The sequence below is a fragment of the Ambystoma mexicanum genome, chromosome 7q, assembly GCF_040938575.1.
Source record: "Ambystoma mexicanum isolate Mex_15411 chromosome 7q, UKY_AmexF1_1, whole genome shotgun sequence".
Classification (NCBI taxonomy): Eukaryota; Metazoa; Chordata; class Amphibia; order Caudata; family Ambystomatidae; genus Ambystoma; species Ambystoma mexicanum.
In genome coordinates, this window is record NC_090941.1 from 885,042,253 (window position 1) to 885,060,558 (window position 18,306).

Genomic DNA, 18,306 nt, shown 5'->3' on the forward strand with positions numbered 1-18,306 from the left:
TGGACTCCGGTTCTGGTCTCGGCACTTCACAGTGATCTGGGTCAGCTCTCTGGTTCTGCTCACAGCGGTCTGGGTCACTCTGGATCTGTGGTCTGGTCTGTCCGGATACAGCGGTCTCTGCATGGCTCCTGGATCTCTGCACTGGTCCTGGCAAAAGTTCTTGGCAAGGGATTCAAGCAGCTCGCCCGGCTGTGAGTAGCTTGCAATGATTTGAGGCCTGCGGCAGAGAACTCAGCTTGTGGTTTTAGGCCTCTGATTTAGGTTCTAAAGTATAAGTTCTAGGTTCTGGAATATGTAGCTGGAGTCAGTCTGGAACTGGTATCTTCTGGATGTTGTGTGGTCCGGCAAAGCTTCCCGCAAGAAAACGGAAAATGAAGTCCTCTCTAGATTTCAGTGGTCCCTTTTTATGTGGTTTAAAAGTGGGTGGAGAGGCTAGCTTTCTAGGCCCAACCCCTTCAGAGTTCTGATAGGTTGGAGAATTCTTTGCGTTCTCACTGGAGAGCAGGATTGTGTGTCAGAATGATGTCATTGAATGGCTTGCAGAAAGGACACTCCCCTGTCAAATTACACACAAATCTATATTTGACCTAAAGACAAATTTCATAGATACACAGTGGTTTGAAATTACATGCACCCATCACGTATCACATGAGGTATACTCTGTTCAAACTCTGATGTTTCTAAGAGCTTGCATCCAGAAATGGCAATATTTTGCGCTTTTTAGTGGGTTATGCAACATTGGTTTTTCATTCAAATTGATACACATATACACCCACCTACTACACATATCTCAGTAACTTTCCATTTGTCTAGCTTAATTACAGTGTCTGTGGTGTCAATAAATAGCGGGGTTTTGCCCCAGAACATCACACAAATTGGAGATTGGGCTTGAATTGTAGGCAAAGTTTCCATTTTAAGGTTCCCCACATTTCACATTTCTGTCATCCGGTTACCAAGAGTTATCAGTGTTTCTGTAAAATATATATTTTGCTTTCAATTCAGTTCTCAGAGTGTTTGAGTCCGCCTCTAAGACTTGGGTGGGTCAGTGATCACATGTGTCTTCTGCTGGGAGCTCTTTGTGTACAGTCAACAGTCAACATCAGCATATTCTATTCAAGTGCAAGACCCTATTGTGTGGTCTCCAGGAGGCTGCCAGCCAGTCTGCCTTCTATCAATCAAGAGGTCATGTGAGATTCTAACTCCTGGTGTGAATCTCTGGAGGTGAGAGGTTTCCCAGCCTTTTGGCCTGTTAATTAAATCAGATTGTCTTCTGGGAACAGCATGTGGTTAAGATTTTAATTAACTCCCAGCCTTTGATGTAAAGGCCTCTCCTGCAACTCCTGACATGCAGTTTCCCTGTCAGAGTTTAGACCGCTAGCGCCGCCTTGAGGTATTTATCGGTACTGCGTCCATTTTTTGGATCAGTCTTGAATGAATGCATTCCAAACAAGAGATTTTACATGGAAGTATATTATCCAGGTTCAGCACATGGCACTGGTGTGGTTCTGCAGTAAAATAAGTTTGTGCCCGTTGAAGGAATGAATTCCCAATAGTTGTGGGTTGCTTTTGGCAATCAGCATTGCCCCTTTTGCAATGGTTTCAGGCTATTGTGTTTAGCCCAATGGTGGTTTTAGGCAGTGCCCTTCTGTGCCCATAACATCCGCAAAATGGGTGGCAGCCTATTCTTCATGCATTTCCCTGTGCATTTTCTGGGCAGCTCTGGCCATCATGATGTTTTCAATGCCAGTAATGCACAGTTTTTTTTGGTAGGGCTCGGATACATGGGTAAAAACATCCCACAAGCCCACCTCTTGCGATGGCCATTCTGTTTCACTGATGGAACTCGCAAGATCTGGGATGTTCTCCTCATCGTCTTCCGGTAGATGGCAGAGTTCAGCATCTTTTTCTACATCCGGTCGGATCGATCGGTTCTCCTCACCGGTCCTGATGGGAAGATTGGGCGGTACCCTGGGCCCCTCGGGTCTCTGCTCCCGGTCTCCGGATCGTCCTCCTTGGCCAGTCTCCAGGTTTTCTTTCTCCTAGGACGACAAAGGATGAGCGGCAATACCTATTCCTGGACATTTCTCCCCCACCATTGATATAGTGGGGTGGCATATATATTTTAGAACTCAACAGATATGAACATGCACATTTTTTTAAATCAAGAGACAGGAACACATAAACTTGAGAAACACAGAATTTGATAGGCTATATGTAGGATCTATTAGGGTTGGAATTGAATTACTCTGGAGCGGTGCCCTCTGGGATTGCAGAGGACTCCTCCAGTTGCTGCAAAGTGTGCCTGGGATGGCAACACTTCAACTGGTTTATGTGGACCCACTTGTCTTCCCCCTCTGCCAAACCGCCTTTGGGGATGCGGATCTAGTAGGCCACAGGGGAGATCTTGTCTATAATCTCAAAGGGTCCCTTCCATGTAGGCAAGAATTTTCGCTGTTTGGCCTGGTTCCTTTGGAAATTGTATAGATAGGCCCGATCACCCACCTTATATTCCTTTCGGGTAGTTTTTAAATCATAGTGGGTCTTCATGCTCTCGGCTTATCTTTCTAGATTCCGCTGAGCATAGGCAAAAGCATGCTGAAGGTGTTTCCTTAAATTCTCCACATACTCATGAGTTGTGGAGGCATTTATCAACATTTGCTCTTGGGTTCTGTAGAGTAAATGCTGGGGAAGCACCATCTTGCGTCCAGTCATCAACTCAAATGGTGACATTTTGGTTGCAGATGAAGGGGTAGATCTGATGGCCATTAGGACCAGAGGTAATCGGATATCCCAACTTGGCCCAGAATCTGCCACAAACTTCTTTAATATGCTCACAATGGTTCGGTTATATCTCTCTACGGCCCCAGAAGAAGCTGGCCGGTAAGCAATATGTAACTTCCTTTTGACTGCCAGTATCTCCCACATCTTTGTCATTACTTCACTGGTGAAGTGGCTACCCCTGTCTGACTCAATCCTTTGAGGTAGACCAAAATGGGAAAAGATGTGGGTAATCATCAGGGCAGCTGCTGTTTCTGCCTTGCAGTTTGGGGCTGGGAGACATTCCACCCACTTGGTAAACAAGCATGTAACGGTCAACATGTACTTGTTTCCTCTAGACGAGCGGATTACAGGGCCTACAAAGTCGATTTGCAAATCTGACCATGGCAGTGTCATCCCCCTCTTTTGGAGAGGCGCACGGTGCGTGAGGGATGATGGCTGAAATTGTGCACACACAAGACACCCCTTCAAGTATTGGTCGAGGTCCTGCCCCATGTGTGGCCAGTATGCAACCTCTCTTAAGATTTCCAGTTTTGTTTGAAACCCCCTATGACCGGCGGTGGCCGCATCATGGGCGTGACTTAACATCAGGCTTTGGAATGAGGTAGGAACCACCCACTGATCATGGCCAGCTTGGGATTTCCTTACCAACAAACCGTCTTGGATTCGGAACATTTTTGGACATTTCATCAACACTCTTAGGTCCTCTTTCCCAATGTAATCGGTATCCGTCAGGGGAAAGTTCTCAGGGTCCTCAAGGTGTTGGTAAAACTTACGAATAATTGGATCCCCCTTCTGAGCTGTAATTAAATCAGCATCAGTGGTCTCCTTACTCCATTGTGCAGTTGAAAGATCATTGTGAGCACTTGTCTCGGACCTAGTGATAACTGTGACTTTGATTTCCCCCAACAGGGACTCTATTTCGATTAGATCCCCTTGGATGGCCCCGGTTTTGGCCAGCTGATCAGCTAAGTCATTTCCAGTTTTGTCTGGTCCCTCTACTTTGGAATGACCCTTGATCTTTTTCCAGTAGATGGTCATCCCATTCGATGTGACCAGATCATCAATGTTTTGGATTAACTTCCCATGTTTCAGGGGTTTGTCATTAGCGCATAACATGCCTCTGGTTTTCCAGTTGACCAGGTGCTCCACGAACCCGTTCCGTACATAGTTCGTGGAGTTGATGCTGGACAGCAGTGAGGATGGCCTGATGCACAGCCATCAATACTGCCACCTGACTACTTCGGGGACCAATTTTGTATCCAGCGGAGGGTTCTGGGAACTCCTTCACCCATGCATTCCCTACGCCAGCCACCAGTTCTTTCTCCCCGTCGTTGTCAACATGGTAAGAGCATCCATCCACATAGACAGTGGGCATTCCCTCACACTTGTCCTCTTCAAAGACTTTGTGTGGGGAATTAAGGTATGCCTCTGTGTTGTCCTTGATTTTTAGACTTTCGTCCTTGAGACAGTTTTCTCTGGCACAATCATGCAAGTCAGCCAGACCTTGCACGAGGGGACTCTTCTTATTTTGGCCATATCTGACCTCCACAGGAAAGCCTTGCATTGACAGAATCCAGGAAGTAATTCGGGAATTACTCACATTTCCGGCCCGGATTCTGTCACTTTGGAGATATTGCAGAGGCTGGTGTGGAGTCTCCACTATGATGTGATCCCCATGGATAAACGGGCGGTAATTCTTCAATGCCCACACCGTTGCCAGGAGTGCCTTCTCACAATCGTTGAATTTTTCCTCCACAGAGGATAAAGTTTTGCTCGCATAGGAGATTACTTTATTGACCTTGTCATGCTTTTGGTATAATACTGCCATCAAGCACGTATTAGAGAACCCTGTCTCCAGGAAGAACTCCTTGTTTCTGACAGGGTAAGCTAGGCAAGGCGCTTGTGAGAGGCTTCTTTTGAGTTGTCTTACCGCCTCGGCTTGTTCTGGACCCCATTCCCACTGGACCCCCCCTTCAGGAGATGAATCAGGGGTCTGGTGATCTCTGCGTAGCCCTCAATGAACTTTCTGCTGTAATTAGTCAGTCCAAGGAGGCTCCTTAGTTCCCGCAGAGTTGTGGGGTCTTTCAGTTTCTGAAGTGCTTCCACTTTCTTTTCCTGGGGACAGAGACCCTGAGGAGTAATCTCATGCCCCAAGAAATTAACACAGGTTCTACACCAATGTGCTTTCTGAAAGGAAAGTTTTGCTCCGGCGGCCCTCAACTGGGTCAGAACATAACAGATCTGCGCTATGTGTTCCTCCACAGATGAACTTTTGATGGGGACATCATCTACATAAGCCAGGTTACCCCTTGCACCCAGGTCGGGCATGGCCTTGTGTAGGAAAATGTTGAATTCATTGCCAGAGTTGAGGTATCCGAAGGGAGTCCGGGTCCATGTGTAATGCTGGCCCCCAAAGGTAAAAGCCAGCTTGTATTGGTCCTCCCTACTGACAGGCACAATCCAGTATCCATTGGTCAGGTCTATTGCAGTGAATACCTGTGACCCCTGGATCTGGGCCAGCCCTTGGTCAATGTAGGGCAGAGGCCATCGGGAAGTATGGACCCGTTTGTTGAGCTCCCTGAGGTCGGCGCAGAGTCTCCACTGCCGTTTGGCTTCAATATTCCCAGCACCGGATTATTGAAGGTGCTGTGTATTGGACAAAATATTCCCCGGGACTCAAGGTTCTTAATTATTTCAGTAAGGGACTCCATGGATGCGAGAGGCAAACGATATTGCTTCACAAACACTGGAGTCATTCCAGGTTCCATGGGAATCGTTGTGGTGTGGATGTCGGTGCGACCACAGTCATATGAGTCTACCGCAAAGAGATCTTGGAAATCCAAGAAAACTTGTTTCAACTTTTGCTTCTGTTCCAGAGTCACACAGGCATCAGCTAGGTTGACCCTCTCTTCCACCATCTGCCTAAAACCTGGAAAGACTTCTGGTTTGGCTATCTCAGCGGCCTCCTCCAGCTGGGTGGAGAAGTCCCTGGTCAGAGTGCTGATTTGGACTGGAGGCCTCAGGTGGGAAAGGCAACCCTCATGGACCTGGAAAATCACCTCATCCCTCCTGAAGTCACAAGTCACATCTTCCTTACCATAAGGGCAAGAAGTGTACACCAGGAAGTTGCCCCCATGCCGGGTGAAAATCCTGTCTGGTGTTGTATTGTCCTCACTGTCACTGTCAAAACAGTCCTTTGGGATTGGTCCTAACAGTTCATTTCCTAGATCAATGGAGAAATGTCGGTCATCAACTGCCATTCCAATAAAGGTGCCTGCGGCTAGAGAAATACTCTTTAAGTCGCTGTTATCCACCTCTATTGGAATGGTGTCTTGTTCTATGTTGACTAATGGAGTTGGGTTTACCCCCAACCCTTGCTGTTGGAGAGAAGCATTTAGATGTATATAAGTATCACGGTTTTGCAATTTTTGTCCTCTTTTAACTTCCACTTCCAGGGAGAATTGTCGGGTCCTTTCTGGGATGGTGACTTCCTCTTTGATCTGAATTTCAACTGCATAAGGTAGCAATTGAGCTGACCTAAATGCTTTTTCTGGATCATCAAAGCCCATGGGATTATCCGCTAAACAGGGATGAACAACTGCTCTCCAATTTGCTGAATATCAGCCAGGCTCTGAGCTGATTTCACATCTTTCTGGACTATAGGAGTGGGAGTTTCTGATTGTGGATTAGTAAAGAATTTCAGGGTGTTTCCTTCCAGTGTGGAATACCACCTTAAACTGGAAGGAAGGTTGATTTTCAGAAATAGAGAGGACCCCCCATCACCAGTCTGTTGTCCTACTGCTATTACTGTCACGTCTGGAGTTTGGTTGTTCCGGAAGTGAAATTCTACTTGGTCAGATTTTTGTTCAACCATGTGGCAGGTGCTGTTTAAACTAACATGGTTGACACTCTGTTTTAATTTTATTGGTCGGCTAGTCTGGGTCCAGAGGGCATTTTCTGGGGAGCTCTGGCCATCATGATGTTTTCAATGCCAGTAATGCACAGTTTTTTTTGGTAGGGCTCGGATGCATGGGTAAAAACATCCCACATATTATAGGTCTCAGGGAGGTCTGTCTATGGAATCTGTCAATCAGATAGATAGGGGCAGCGTTATTGAGGGATTTGTGGGTGAGAGAGGCAGTTTTTAAGAGAATTTTGTCCTTGATGGGAAGCCAATTGTTCTGTTGGCAGTGTGCTGTAATATGCTCTCTTCTGGAGATGCTCAGTGCTGCTCTAAGAGCCTTATTCTGGAGAGTTTGAAGTTTGCTGGTGATGGCTTTAGAAGACCCAAGATAGAGAGCATTACAATAGTCCAAACGGGACAGTATTAGTGCTCTAGCGAGGGTCAAGCAGCTGGTGTCAGACAGAAAGGGTTTGGCTGCACGGATCAGTTTACACGTATAAGCCGTAGATGAGGCTAGGGAATTCACCTGTCTATTGAGTGAGAAGGTAGAGTCCAGGTAGAAGCCTAGTGTTTTGAACTCTTGTCCCACTTTTATGTTGTTACCGTCAATTGTGAAAGAGCAGTAGGCAGTGCCCAGTTTATTTAGGCTGGTGGTAGTACCTAGGATAATGAGTTCAGTTTTTATCATCATTCAGGCATAGTTCATGTGTGGCCATCCATGTCTGGATGATGATGTACACTCTATTCACCAAGGCCAAATCCTTGCCATAATCTCCAGAAAGCGGAAGGATTATCTGGGTATCATCTGCGTAGTTTGTGTAGGTGATACCGAGATGATCCAGATCATCGAAAAGGGGCTTGGTAAATATATTGTACAAAGTGGGGGAGACACAAGAGCCCTGTGGCACACCACAAGTAATGGGTATGGGGACTGCTGCAGCTGTGGGTGAAAATACCCTCATGGTTCTGCCGTTAAGGAATGATCTGATCCATGTGATGGCCTCAGCTGAAAAGTGAGCTGAGGTGTGTAGGTGCGTACATAAGACCGTGTGATCGACCAGGTCGAATGCTGCAGAGAGGTCTAGGAGGAGGAGTAAGGCGGCTTGGCCATTATCTCTGAGCTTGTCAATCTGTACTTTAAGGTCGATGAGAGCCGTCTCAGTCCCATGTTGCGGACGGAAGCCTGATTGTCTGGCTCCTAATAGGTGGTGTTCTTCCAAATACTTCTGTATTCGAACATAAGCGACCTTGTCCAATACTTTTAGGAGGAATGGTACGGTCGTTATGTCTATAGTTTGTAGGCGTGGCTGGGTCAAGTGTGAGTTTTTTTAGTAATGGGAGTACCCAAGATTGTTTTAAGTTGGTGGGGATGGAACCAGTGGAGAAGGAGGCATTGATTAATTTTGTGATGAAAGGGGAAAGGTCACGGGCAGCATCTTTGATGAGCTGTGCAGGGCACAGATCGCCCTGACAGTTGGATGGTTTCAATGACAAAATAATTTTTTCTACTTCCAAAATGGTGACTTTAGTTAAATTGAAGCGGGTAGTTTCTCCTGAGGTAAGCTTCTCAGGCAGTTTGGGAGGGAGAGGGTCATTCAAGGAGGCTTTTTTGCAGGATATTTTGTTTTGTACAGTAGTGATCTTGTTGGCTAAGGCATTTTGGATTTCTGAGCACCAATTTTTATCTTTGGTGCAAGTATCTGGAGGAGCTATGGGGGTTTATACTTCTTTCAGGATGGAAAATAATTCCTTCATGTTTGATTTTGCTTGGGATATGCGGGAATCGAAGGAGGAGCGCTTTGCAAGGTATATTTCTTTTTTTATAGAGGGTAGTTTAGGGAGTTTAAGTTTATTAGCTACTGAAGGGAGATTTTTCCAAGTGGCTTCGCAGTTTCTTTTTTGTTGCCTTAAACTGTTAAGGAATGGTGTGTACCATTTGTTCAAGTGGGTTTTGGGCTTGCATAGAGGTTATATGTAGGGCAGTATATAGGTCCTGTATTTTATACTTGTATATGAAATTATGTTGTTTAGTGAGGTGCGAGGAAAGAGCTGAGTAGGTAGAAGATGGGGTCAGATAGGTACTGTGGTAGGAGCAAGGTTAGCTTGTATTTTGGCAAGCCTGCACTCCTCTTGCTCCTCGACCTGTCGGCAGCATTTGACTTAGTCAACCACAAAACTCTCTGCCAGCATCTATCCTCAATAGCTAACTTCTCAGACAATGCCTGCAAACGGATAGAATCATTCTTAAAAGACAGATCTATGAAGGTCTTCTCAGACTCCTCTTCTGCCGACCCCAGCACCTTCAAGTGTGGCGTCCCGCAAGGCTCCTGCCCGGCCCCCACCCTTTACAACCTCTTTACGAGGCCCCTGTTCAAAATCCTTGACTCCATGGGCATCTCGTATACAAATTATGCGGATGACACCCAGGTACTTATCCCCCTCTCAGGTGATTACGCATCTGACCAAAATACCTTAAACTCAATCTACTCAACAATTCAAACTTGGATGGCAGAAAACTGGCTCTGCCTTAATAGTGACAAAACTGAGCTCCTGCTGGTTGGCTCGCCGTCCACCCAAATAAATTGAACAAACAGTACTCCTCCTTCGTCATTGACAGTATCCCCATCACTGTTTCCCAGTCCATCAAAACCCTTGGAGTGTACCTTGAACCTGACATGTCCATGAACAAACAGGTCAATGCCATAACCTCCACATCCGCCTACTACTCCAAACTCATCAATGCGACCCGACCATTCCTGTCCCAACAAAACTGTCTCACCATCGCTAGAGCCATCATTGGTTCGAGACTCGACTACTGTAATGCCCTATTCATTGGTACCACTGCCAAGAATATAGCCAAACTCCAAACTGTTCAGAATAACGCGCTTAGAGCCGCCACAGGCCTCTCGCTCAAAGACCATATCTCTGAACTCAGAAGACAAGTCCACTGGCTTCCTGTCAAGCAAAGAATTATCTTCAAAGCCTTGGCCTTGACTCACAAATGTCTCCATGACCTTGCTCCGCCTTACCTAAGCCGCAGGATCACCAAACCCGTCTTTCAAAAACCATCTAGATTACAATACTCTAACCTCCTGTCTGTCCCTAGGACTCACAAAGCGCGTGCGGGCGGCTCCAGCTTCCCTTCAGTTGCCCCTACCATTTGGAATGCGCTCCCTCCGCACCTCACAGCCATTGAATTCCACACTGTATTCCGCAAAGCCATCAAGACTAACCTCTTTGTTTGAGTTCTCAAAACCTACCTGCAACGCACTGTAACATGTAACTACCGAAATGTTTTCAAGTATTTTTCTAGGGCGGCTTCACTGTAACATGTAACTACCGAAATGTTTTCAAGTATTTTTCTAGGGCGGCTTCACTGTAACCCTCAAGTAGGCATTCTTAACCTCTGCTCCAGTGCCTCGATGTCTGCGGGCTGTTTGTGCGCTTTACAAATTCAAATAAATAAATAAATAAACATGGCAAGAGTGCCACCATATTGGATTTTAAGGCCTAGTACACAATTAACAGAATAGAACACAGGCCTTGATGTTCAACTGCGGCTCTGTTTAGCTCAGTCCCAACACAAATCCCTTTTCCATCCCCCAGGAGAGAAGCAGAGGTCAGAGGTAACCGCGGTGCACAGATAAACACGAATTGTATCCAGTTGCAGGGCCTGGACGTGATGGGAACAGAATGTTAGCTGTGGGGAGGGCATGTAAGGATGCACCCTTTGAAGGACAAATTCATGAGAATAGGGCATGAGGTTGTGTTATGCCAACAGGCCAAGCGAAGATTTAGAGCACTACTGCCCCCACCCAAGGAGTGATCATCCCATTTGAATTACAAGTAGACACATAACCAACAGCAAATAAATATCAATAGTTCAGACTCAGGAGTGGTGCCCCGGTCACATCATTACTGGGCACCTGGGGTTTTGATGGCGGTATGGGGGAGCTGTGTCTGGAAGGTTCCGAGATTTGGGTTAGGAGGAGCAGAGGTGATGCCAATACATTTAGTACAAAGTCGGGGGTGCAGCTTGTGTACGCCACAGTGTCTGGTATAATGGCTGGTATAATGAGAAGGCCTATTGTCAGTTTACCTTGAATGTGTCTTAATTGGAGGGGTGCACAACACATGAAGGTTACGATTTATTAGTGTGTCATTATCCTCATTAACCAATTACGTACCTGGATTTAATAGTGGGGATGTAGTGAGCCATAAAACTTGGGGAATGGGTTTCGGTAAGATGTGGCCAAACGGTCTGGGAGCTATATGGGGCAATTAGCATGTTGTATATGTTGTTGCCAATGAGGGTAGTGGAATAACATTGCAACCTATATATATAGATTGTGTGGTTTTGCGCTATGTAACTTTTTGAGGCATGATGAGCTCCATGTCAGTTCGGTTCTATGGGACCGTATGAGACCTTTTTGCATGTAATAATCCTTCTTTTCCCTTTCAAAGAGGCACAGTGTTTATTTGATGTTTTTGATTATGTTTATCGTTCAGGTTTTGGGTTACTACTCTCTTTTCAACATTTCCACAACTGAAATAGTGGAGGGAAAGTAAAATGTGTCTCGCAAGTGATGGACATCCTTCACGCATCAACCTACATCTGTTGCTGAGAGGTGGGCCCTCTGGTGAGCCAGTATAGGGATTTAGACTCCAGAGCATACTTTGAAAGGTTTTATTCAACTTAAAAGAAAATTGCCAATCTAGCCCTATTGCTAGGAGAGATTTCCCTCCCTTTCAAATAAATTAAAGGTGCTTATCTACCGTCAAAAACAAAAGTAGTCCCCAGTCCAAAACCTATTAGCTAACTGGCCCTACCCCTTTAAGAAAACAAGCCAAGGCAATATGCACTCTACTCAGACTACTTTAGTGCAGTTTCCCTTGTGGTTCTCAGGGCTTGTTCCTGATTCTGTATCACACTCCCAATGTTTGTTCTTGGCCATTTAATGAAAACAGGTTCCTAAAGTCTTTCCTTAGGCTCCTCAAAGAAAGAAGTCAAGTCTTTAAAGAAATAAAATGCCTCAATTTCCATAAGTGGGAGGACGCTTCCCTAATCCATCTCCACCAGTTGGATCACTTTCTTTCTACTAATTTTATGCAAAGGATGACTCCAAGTTCCCATTGTCTCTATTCGTGGTTTGACTGATTGTACCCTCCAGGTCCGCACTTATTTATAGGTTGCAAAGTTTCACTTGTCTCAATAGGATGCTCTAGACCCTTCTGGCCATCTGGCTTTCTTGGCTCCTGAAGCTGTTTCTTTGGTGTTTTGCCAATGCACAATATTATCTCTCTTGGGGGTCTGACTGACCCTGTTATGGTTTTATGGCACTTGCTTCTCCTTCCTCTTTAATGTGCTTGTCGGTTCGCCTCCCTCCAACCTGGGCAACTCTGGTACTGCCACTGCATTCGGGTGTGCTCCAGTGGGTTGTGGCGTCCTCGTTCGGCAAACATTCATCTTCTGTATTCCACTTGTTTCAGCGCTTTCCTTCTCTGCAGTTCTTGGATGAGAACAGAGGGCTTGCTCCTCTGTCACTCTCTGGTCTTTATGCTTGTTGTTTGCGGGCTCCGGGCCTACCACACCTGCAGTGTGGTCGCACCACCAGATAAGATTGGCTTCCAGCCATCTTCTCCTCTCTGGTGCTTCACTTGTCTATGCGGTTTCGCGGCGTCTCTCTTCCATGTCTCAGTCTTTCTGCGGTATAACATAGCTCCACCGCCCAGGACATTCTCATTTCAGAGGTATGCCTTTGCATAGGATTTCCCCTTTGCCAGTCAAGGGTTCCTGTCTCTTTATTCTCACTGCATTACTACCAAGGGGCATGTTGTTCCGCATCAGCTGTTGGGATAAGGGGGATTTCAGCAATACCGTGAGCCAAAAGTACAAAACAATGCCAGTATGTTTTGGATTCCGATCAACCGCTATACCATCACTTGCTTTTACTCCCATGTAAGCAGACAAGGTATTTCTTACAGGGACAGCCAGATAGGTATGGGAGTTTTTGTCCCCTGGGGGGGAGTCACTCCCAGTGAGGTCCCCCTTTCTCAATCCCCTAGTAAGTTTTTTGCTGAGTGGGCTCACCTACCTAGCTTCATAGGAGGTGGATTCCCCAAGGGAAGAAGGTACGAATTCCCTAAATTTGTCACATCCCCTTACACTTAGATTTGACAGAAGAGGCCAGTCACTGAGACTGTTGTGTTTGAAGTCCTGCCATCCTTTTGTAGTCAGGTTCCTAACGGGGCGCTGCACACTGTCCAAGCACGTTCCCTTCTCACCAGCAGCGTTGTTTTAAAATCCCTCAGCTGCTGCGTGTTGGGTTAGATCTTCAACGTCCTTGATAACAAGAATTCCCTCTTCTTGGCTCACGGGTCATATGCAGTTCTCAGGAGTGTTATGCATTAGCACTTTTACTCATCAGCGTTATGCTTTGACATTATAAGCATTCAAACAATTTCAAAGCTCCATCCCTTGTCTTGGGAGGATTGCTCAGCGGCAACGTGCTCGCCTTGGAAGCAAGAAGACACCGAGCAACACAGGTTCGATCCCCGGGTCCGCGCTTAGAAATCTCTGGGTATTAAGCATGTTAAATAACCTATCATATCATATCATACCCTCTATTATCTTTAAAAAGCCTTCATATTTGATTCACTCTGCTGCCCATTCACACTTCCTCTCATCTGATGCCATTTTCTACTCTTCTCAGAACAAAGTCTGGAAGAGGGGGGTGATGGCGCCAAACAGGCCACTATCCAGGACAAGCCTTCACACTGATTAGACCACTAGGGTGATGTCTGGTGCGGCATATATATTTCCCTGTTTAAACGCAGGCATTTGTTTAATTCATGTTAGTATTGCAACTCCTGTCGTTTTTTCATGTTCTTCAGGGATGTTTTATAATAAATTATTCAATTTGAAGTATAAAATGACATTACAAAATATGTACGAAAAATCTTCAAAGGGTCTCGTTGCATACTGCAAAACTGGGCTCGTGAGCATTATGCATAGCGATATGAGTTATTAATGAGTGCTAGCAGCCTGTAATGTCTGCCATTTATACAGTTGTGGGAATGCAGAGTTTAAGCATTACTTTACCAGCCATTAACACGAGCTCTCTTTTACATAATCCCTTACAGCTTTGGCAGGAAAACCGGCCCGACTATTTGAACATGCAGCTCTACCTCAGTCAAGCAGATGGAATGCAGGTATGGGGTTAAACCATGTCATTAAGTCCTATGTCTCGTGCAGTCCATTATGCAATGGTGCTAGGGGACCGCTAGGGGGATCATGTCAGGGGACGCAACTGCAGACAGGTTGTGTTCCACAGTGACCGCTAGGCCTAAGTGTCCCCAGGGTTTGGCAATTACCCTCCCTATTTGATTCTTTGGGCTCCCCCAACCCCCAGCAGGGCCGGCCTTAGCAGCAGCAGCACCCTGGACTAGTTTAAAGGCCCCCTCCCACGGGAATGGGGGGTGTTTCCGGAGTGCCACATTTCTTTTCCAGCTCCCCGCTCCGGGGCCTGGCAAGAAGTTAATCACTGGAATCAGATGCTCATGTTAATGCATGAGCTCCCTATTCCAATGAAAACCACCTGGTTCCTGCGTCGGATCAGGGAGGTAGCATCTGAATAGGGTGCAGCATCCTATTGTTATTAAATGCGCCCAACGCCGCAGGCGCATTTAATAACAAAAGGGCACCTGCCGTACATTCTCCCACTACGCCAGCTAGGGTGAGCCCTTGAAAGACTCCCCCGAGCTGGCGTGGCAAGGGGCTAATGGCTCCCTGAGGAGCATGACGCCCCAGGCAGTCGTCCGGTCCGCCCTGCCCTAAGGGCGGCCCTGCCCCCCAGCACCCTCATGTTTCCCTAAGTACAGTTTCACCAACCTTAAAAGTGATCATTTGACCAGGTGGCAATCACGTTTTAACAGTCCCTTTGTTTACTTGGCTTTCCTTTCTTCTGGCTCGAAGCAAATGGCATCAAAATAGATGGGATATGAATAACATTAGGGTGGGGGGTCTTCCCACATGCCGCTCACACAGTTGTTTGGTAAATGCGCTGTTAACAATTTAATATGAAATAACAAAAAGGGCATTTTCAAATTGAAACACATTTCTTAAAATTAAAGCCACCATTGGATTTATTTAATCTGTGTTTATTTTATTTTTTGTGGAATACCTACCCAAAAGCTCTGCCATTCTTGCTGCCCTTTCTTTGAGACTGTCATCCCAGATTATGTTTGTGGTGTCATACTGCTCGGTGTAGATTAAATGCTTCTATTGTGCTGACAGCAGTTATTAGGAACTGAGCTGTGGGTGTAGGGGGGTCCAACGTTTGATTCTCACAATGGAAAGAGAATGCCCTCACTTGCACTCTAAATATGAACAAGTGACCAGGCCAATCCTTTCCCTGGTCAAACCCTGCATTTTACAGCAATTACATTTATGTTGAAGCAATAGCAAAAAAGCTTTATGTCTTTCAGACGGTTTATAGTTATAGATTCGAATACAAAGTTTCGAAATGCAATACTTTCGAAACAAAAGGACCGAAAAAAAAATCGAATGCACGTTTTCTTTTTTTTTTGGAGGGGTGGGGGGTCCCCCGACAAACCCCTGTTTTTTGGCCAAAAACCACTAATTTTACCTATACCAAAACCAAAAAAAAATAAAAATACATCCAAAAAAAAGGCATTCAGTCTTTTTTTTCGGTCCATTTGATTCGAATGTATTGCATTCGATCCTTTTGTATTCGAAATGATGACCGGACACCTTTAAGACAGCTTTAAACATGTAACATCTCTGCGACATTCGCTCATGCTGCTTAGCTACCTTGGTTGCTTTCTACATTACGACATGCCTCTCTACCTTCAAAGAATTAAACCTCAGATTTAGATCCCTGATTGTGCTCAAAATCCCTTTAGTATCAACGGTACACTTCATGTACATGACTGTAAAGCCAACGTGGCTTTCACGTCCCGGTGGGGGGGTGGACACAGGCAGTAATGGGCCGCCTGCCCAATCGTTGGTAGGCCTGAGTGAAGAGAGGGCCTCCGTGAGAGCTGTGGGCCATGTCCACCCCCACACTGGGGTGTGAAAGCCATTCGCACTCTGGGGTTCATCTGGGGTGTGAATGGCTTTCTTTTTTTCCCCTGGGGAGATTCGTGCTGCTTGCACAGCCAATCGCCTGAGCGGAAAAAAGAATGAAAAAAAGATGCCTGCCACCATAGTCCCTTTTCCATTTCCATGACTACAGCTGGAGAAAGCGGTGCGGCAGTCCGGACCTTAAACTCCAGTGACACAGGTAAGTGTGGATGGAGGGAGGGGGTGGTCGAAAGGTTTTGAAGGTTTTGTTTGGTTTGTTGCCTCCCCACATAAAAAAAAAGAAATGGCGTCACCCGGGGTAGGACCAAGGGTGGCTGGCACAAGAGCCAGCGAATGTTTGGTCAATGGCCCTTCTCCGGGTGCAAATAGTTTTTCATCTCCAGCCACACAGATTAATTTTACGATATGCCGACAGAAAAGGAAACTTTCTATACGTCTATAAGCACAAACTACTGCATTGCAGTACAAATAGGGAGGAATGGCATATGAGTACAGATGGGGAGGAATGGCATATGAAGAGGGACACTGAGTCTGTAGGTGCTGTTTGGTTATGTGCCCACCCATTGCCTGCCCATGGCCATGCTAATCCTTGTGGCCATTCCCACCCATTCCTGCCTCTGCCCGCCCAAATCTCCTCCTCTTTGGAACTCTTTGAGCTCTCTTTAATCAAACCTTACCATCAGGCTTTGCATTGAAAGGGCCTGCCAATGTTTGTTCAAAGCAGTCTTTCCAGAGTTAATGAATTATTTGGAATTGTAAACATCATGACATGAAGTCAATGGGTTGCTCATTTTATACAAAAGCAAATACAAACGCTGAGGAAACAACACGTGTTCAAGAGGTTTGTTCTGTATTTGTATAGATGTGTACTCGACAGTGTGGACAAATACACTAACCCATGAGCAAAACCTGTGTAAGTCTTTTATTACTGCTTATCAGTTTCTCAGGTAGTAGGGTTGATTTACAAGTCATGGCCCATTTAAAAGGCCATTGTGTTGGACAAGACGTTCGTAACATTTCCGTCTTAAGACATGCAAATAGGCGTTTTCATTTTGAAAGCACAGAGAAAGCAAACGTTAGATGCCTAATTCTGCGCCCTCTTCCAGGTCAATGAAATTATATCACAAATAATAGTTTTAAACTAACTACTTTATTTTCAGATGTTGATGTTTAAGACACTTAAAAGCGTTTATTTTTGGTAGAATGTAATATATTCCTGACATCATATATGAAACCAGCATTTGTCAAACACTAACCTTTTCACACATTACATGTTGTTATACGTCTTGAAAGTACATTTTCAAAATCCAAATGCCATTTGTTGCCTTTTGCTTAATTGCATTCTGGTATTTGTAGACTCCCAGTCAAGATGGGGGGGGGATAATGCCACAGTTGTACACTTTTTTCCTAACATAAATCTATTTCTATAAGGATTTATATATTTGAAGTGAGTACCTTACTATATTATGTGTAAGTTTCAATTCATCTTCATGAAATAGAGCATTGTTGAAAGCCAGACATGAGGTTGAGGAGGGGAAATGATGAGTTGGCATGTGGGAAGAGAGGTTGCAATCCTGGAGACTGGTGTAGTTATTGTGCCCTGATTGTGGCCATTTGCTGCTTTTGCAGGGCTCTCTGCTCGCTCCTCTAAACACTCTTCTCAACTGATTCTATTGGACTTATCGGCTGCTTTTGATACTTTGGATCACACTCTACTCTTATCGTCCCTCTCTTCTTTTGGGTTTTCTGGCTCTGTTTTATCTTGGTTTCGTTCATATCTATCTAACCAAGCTTACTGGTATCTTGAGCTGGATCCTCTTCTGATACCCTACTTCTTTATCATGGTGTTCCTCAAGGTTCTGTTTTAGGATCTTTTCTTTTCTCTCTCTATACGTCTCTTCTTGCTGCTACCATTTTGTCTTTTGGTATATCCCATCATTTCTATGCAGATGACACCCAACTGAACCGGGGTGTCGCCCCAGCCCTTTAAGACAAGGTAGCAATACTATGGGATGAATGGGGGTGCAGAAGTTACGTAATCATCAATAATTGAAAAGACTCAGATAGTTGGCAAAAAGGTTAACTGTTTTAATATCAATTATCTAAAACTGGGAGTACAGCGGACATCTATGGACATCTCACTGCATGGCTTCTCAATTTGCTTCAGAAAAAACACTGTATTTATAGAAAAAACTCATCATTCATGACGTCAACCTACGTATTTACTAACGTCATCCTATGTGGCAAACTACAAAAACCTAGTGGCAATTGTGATTGGGTCTAAAGGAACATCTAAGTATACGTTCCATACTATTCTAAGAAAGTGATAGGCTCCTTAACATCAGGTGGGCAACTAAGCCCTCCCCTCAAACAGGTTACTATGAACGTCACTAAATACGCAACATGCTATTGGTTACACAAACTATAGGGCCCTTAACTGCGCATCATTTACACATGCATTTTGTTTATAGTGATACTTCTTTCACTTACAGTGCATACTGCTTACTATGTGAAT

The 18,306-nt window shown here is 45.3% G+C and overlaps 1 protein-coding gene across 1 annotated transcript in view; it reads left to right on the forward strand.

The window, feature by feature from the left end:
- The window catches only part of NOX4 (NADPH oxidase 4), a 1,243,038-nt gene that overhangs the window by 1,127,416 nt on the left and 97,316 nt on the right, over positions 1–18,306 (forward strand). Inside the window, exon 16 of the mRNA XM_069639431.1 lies at positions 13,829–13,897. Coding sequence (XP_069495532.1) covers positions 13,829–13,897 — 69 coding nt within the window. The remainder of the gene's footprint in view (positions 1–13,828; positions 13,898–18,306) is intronic.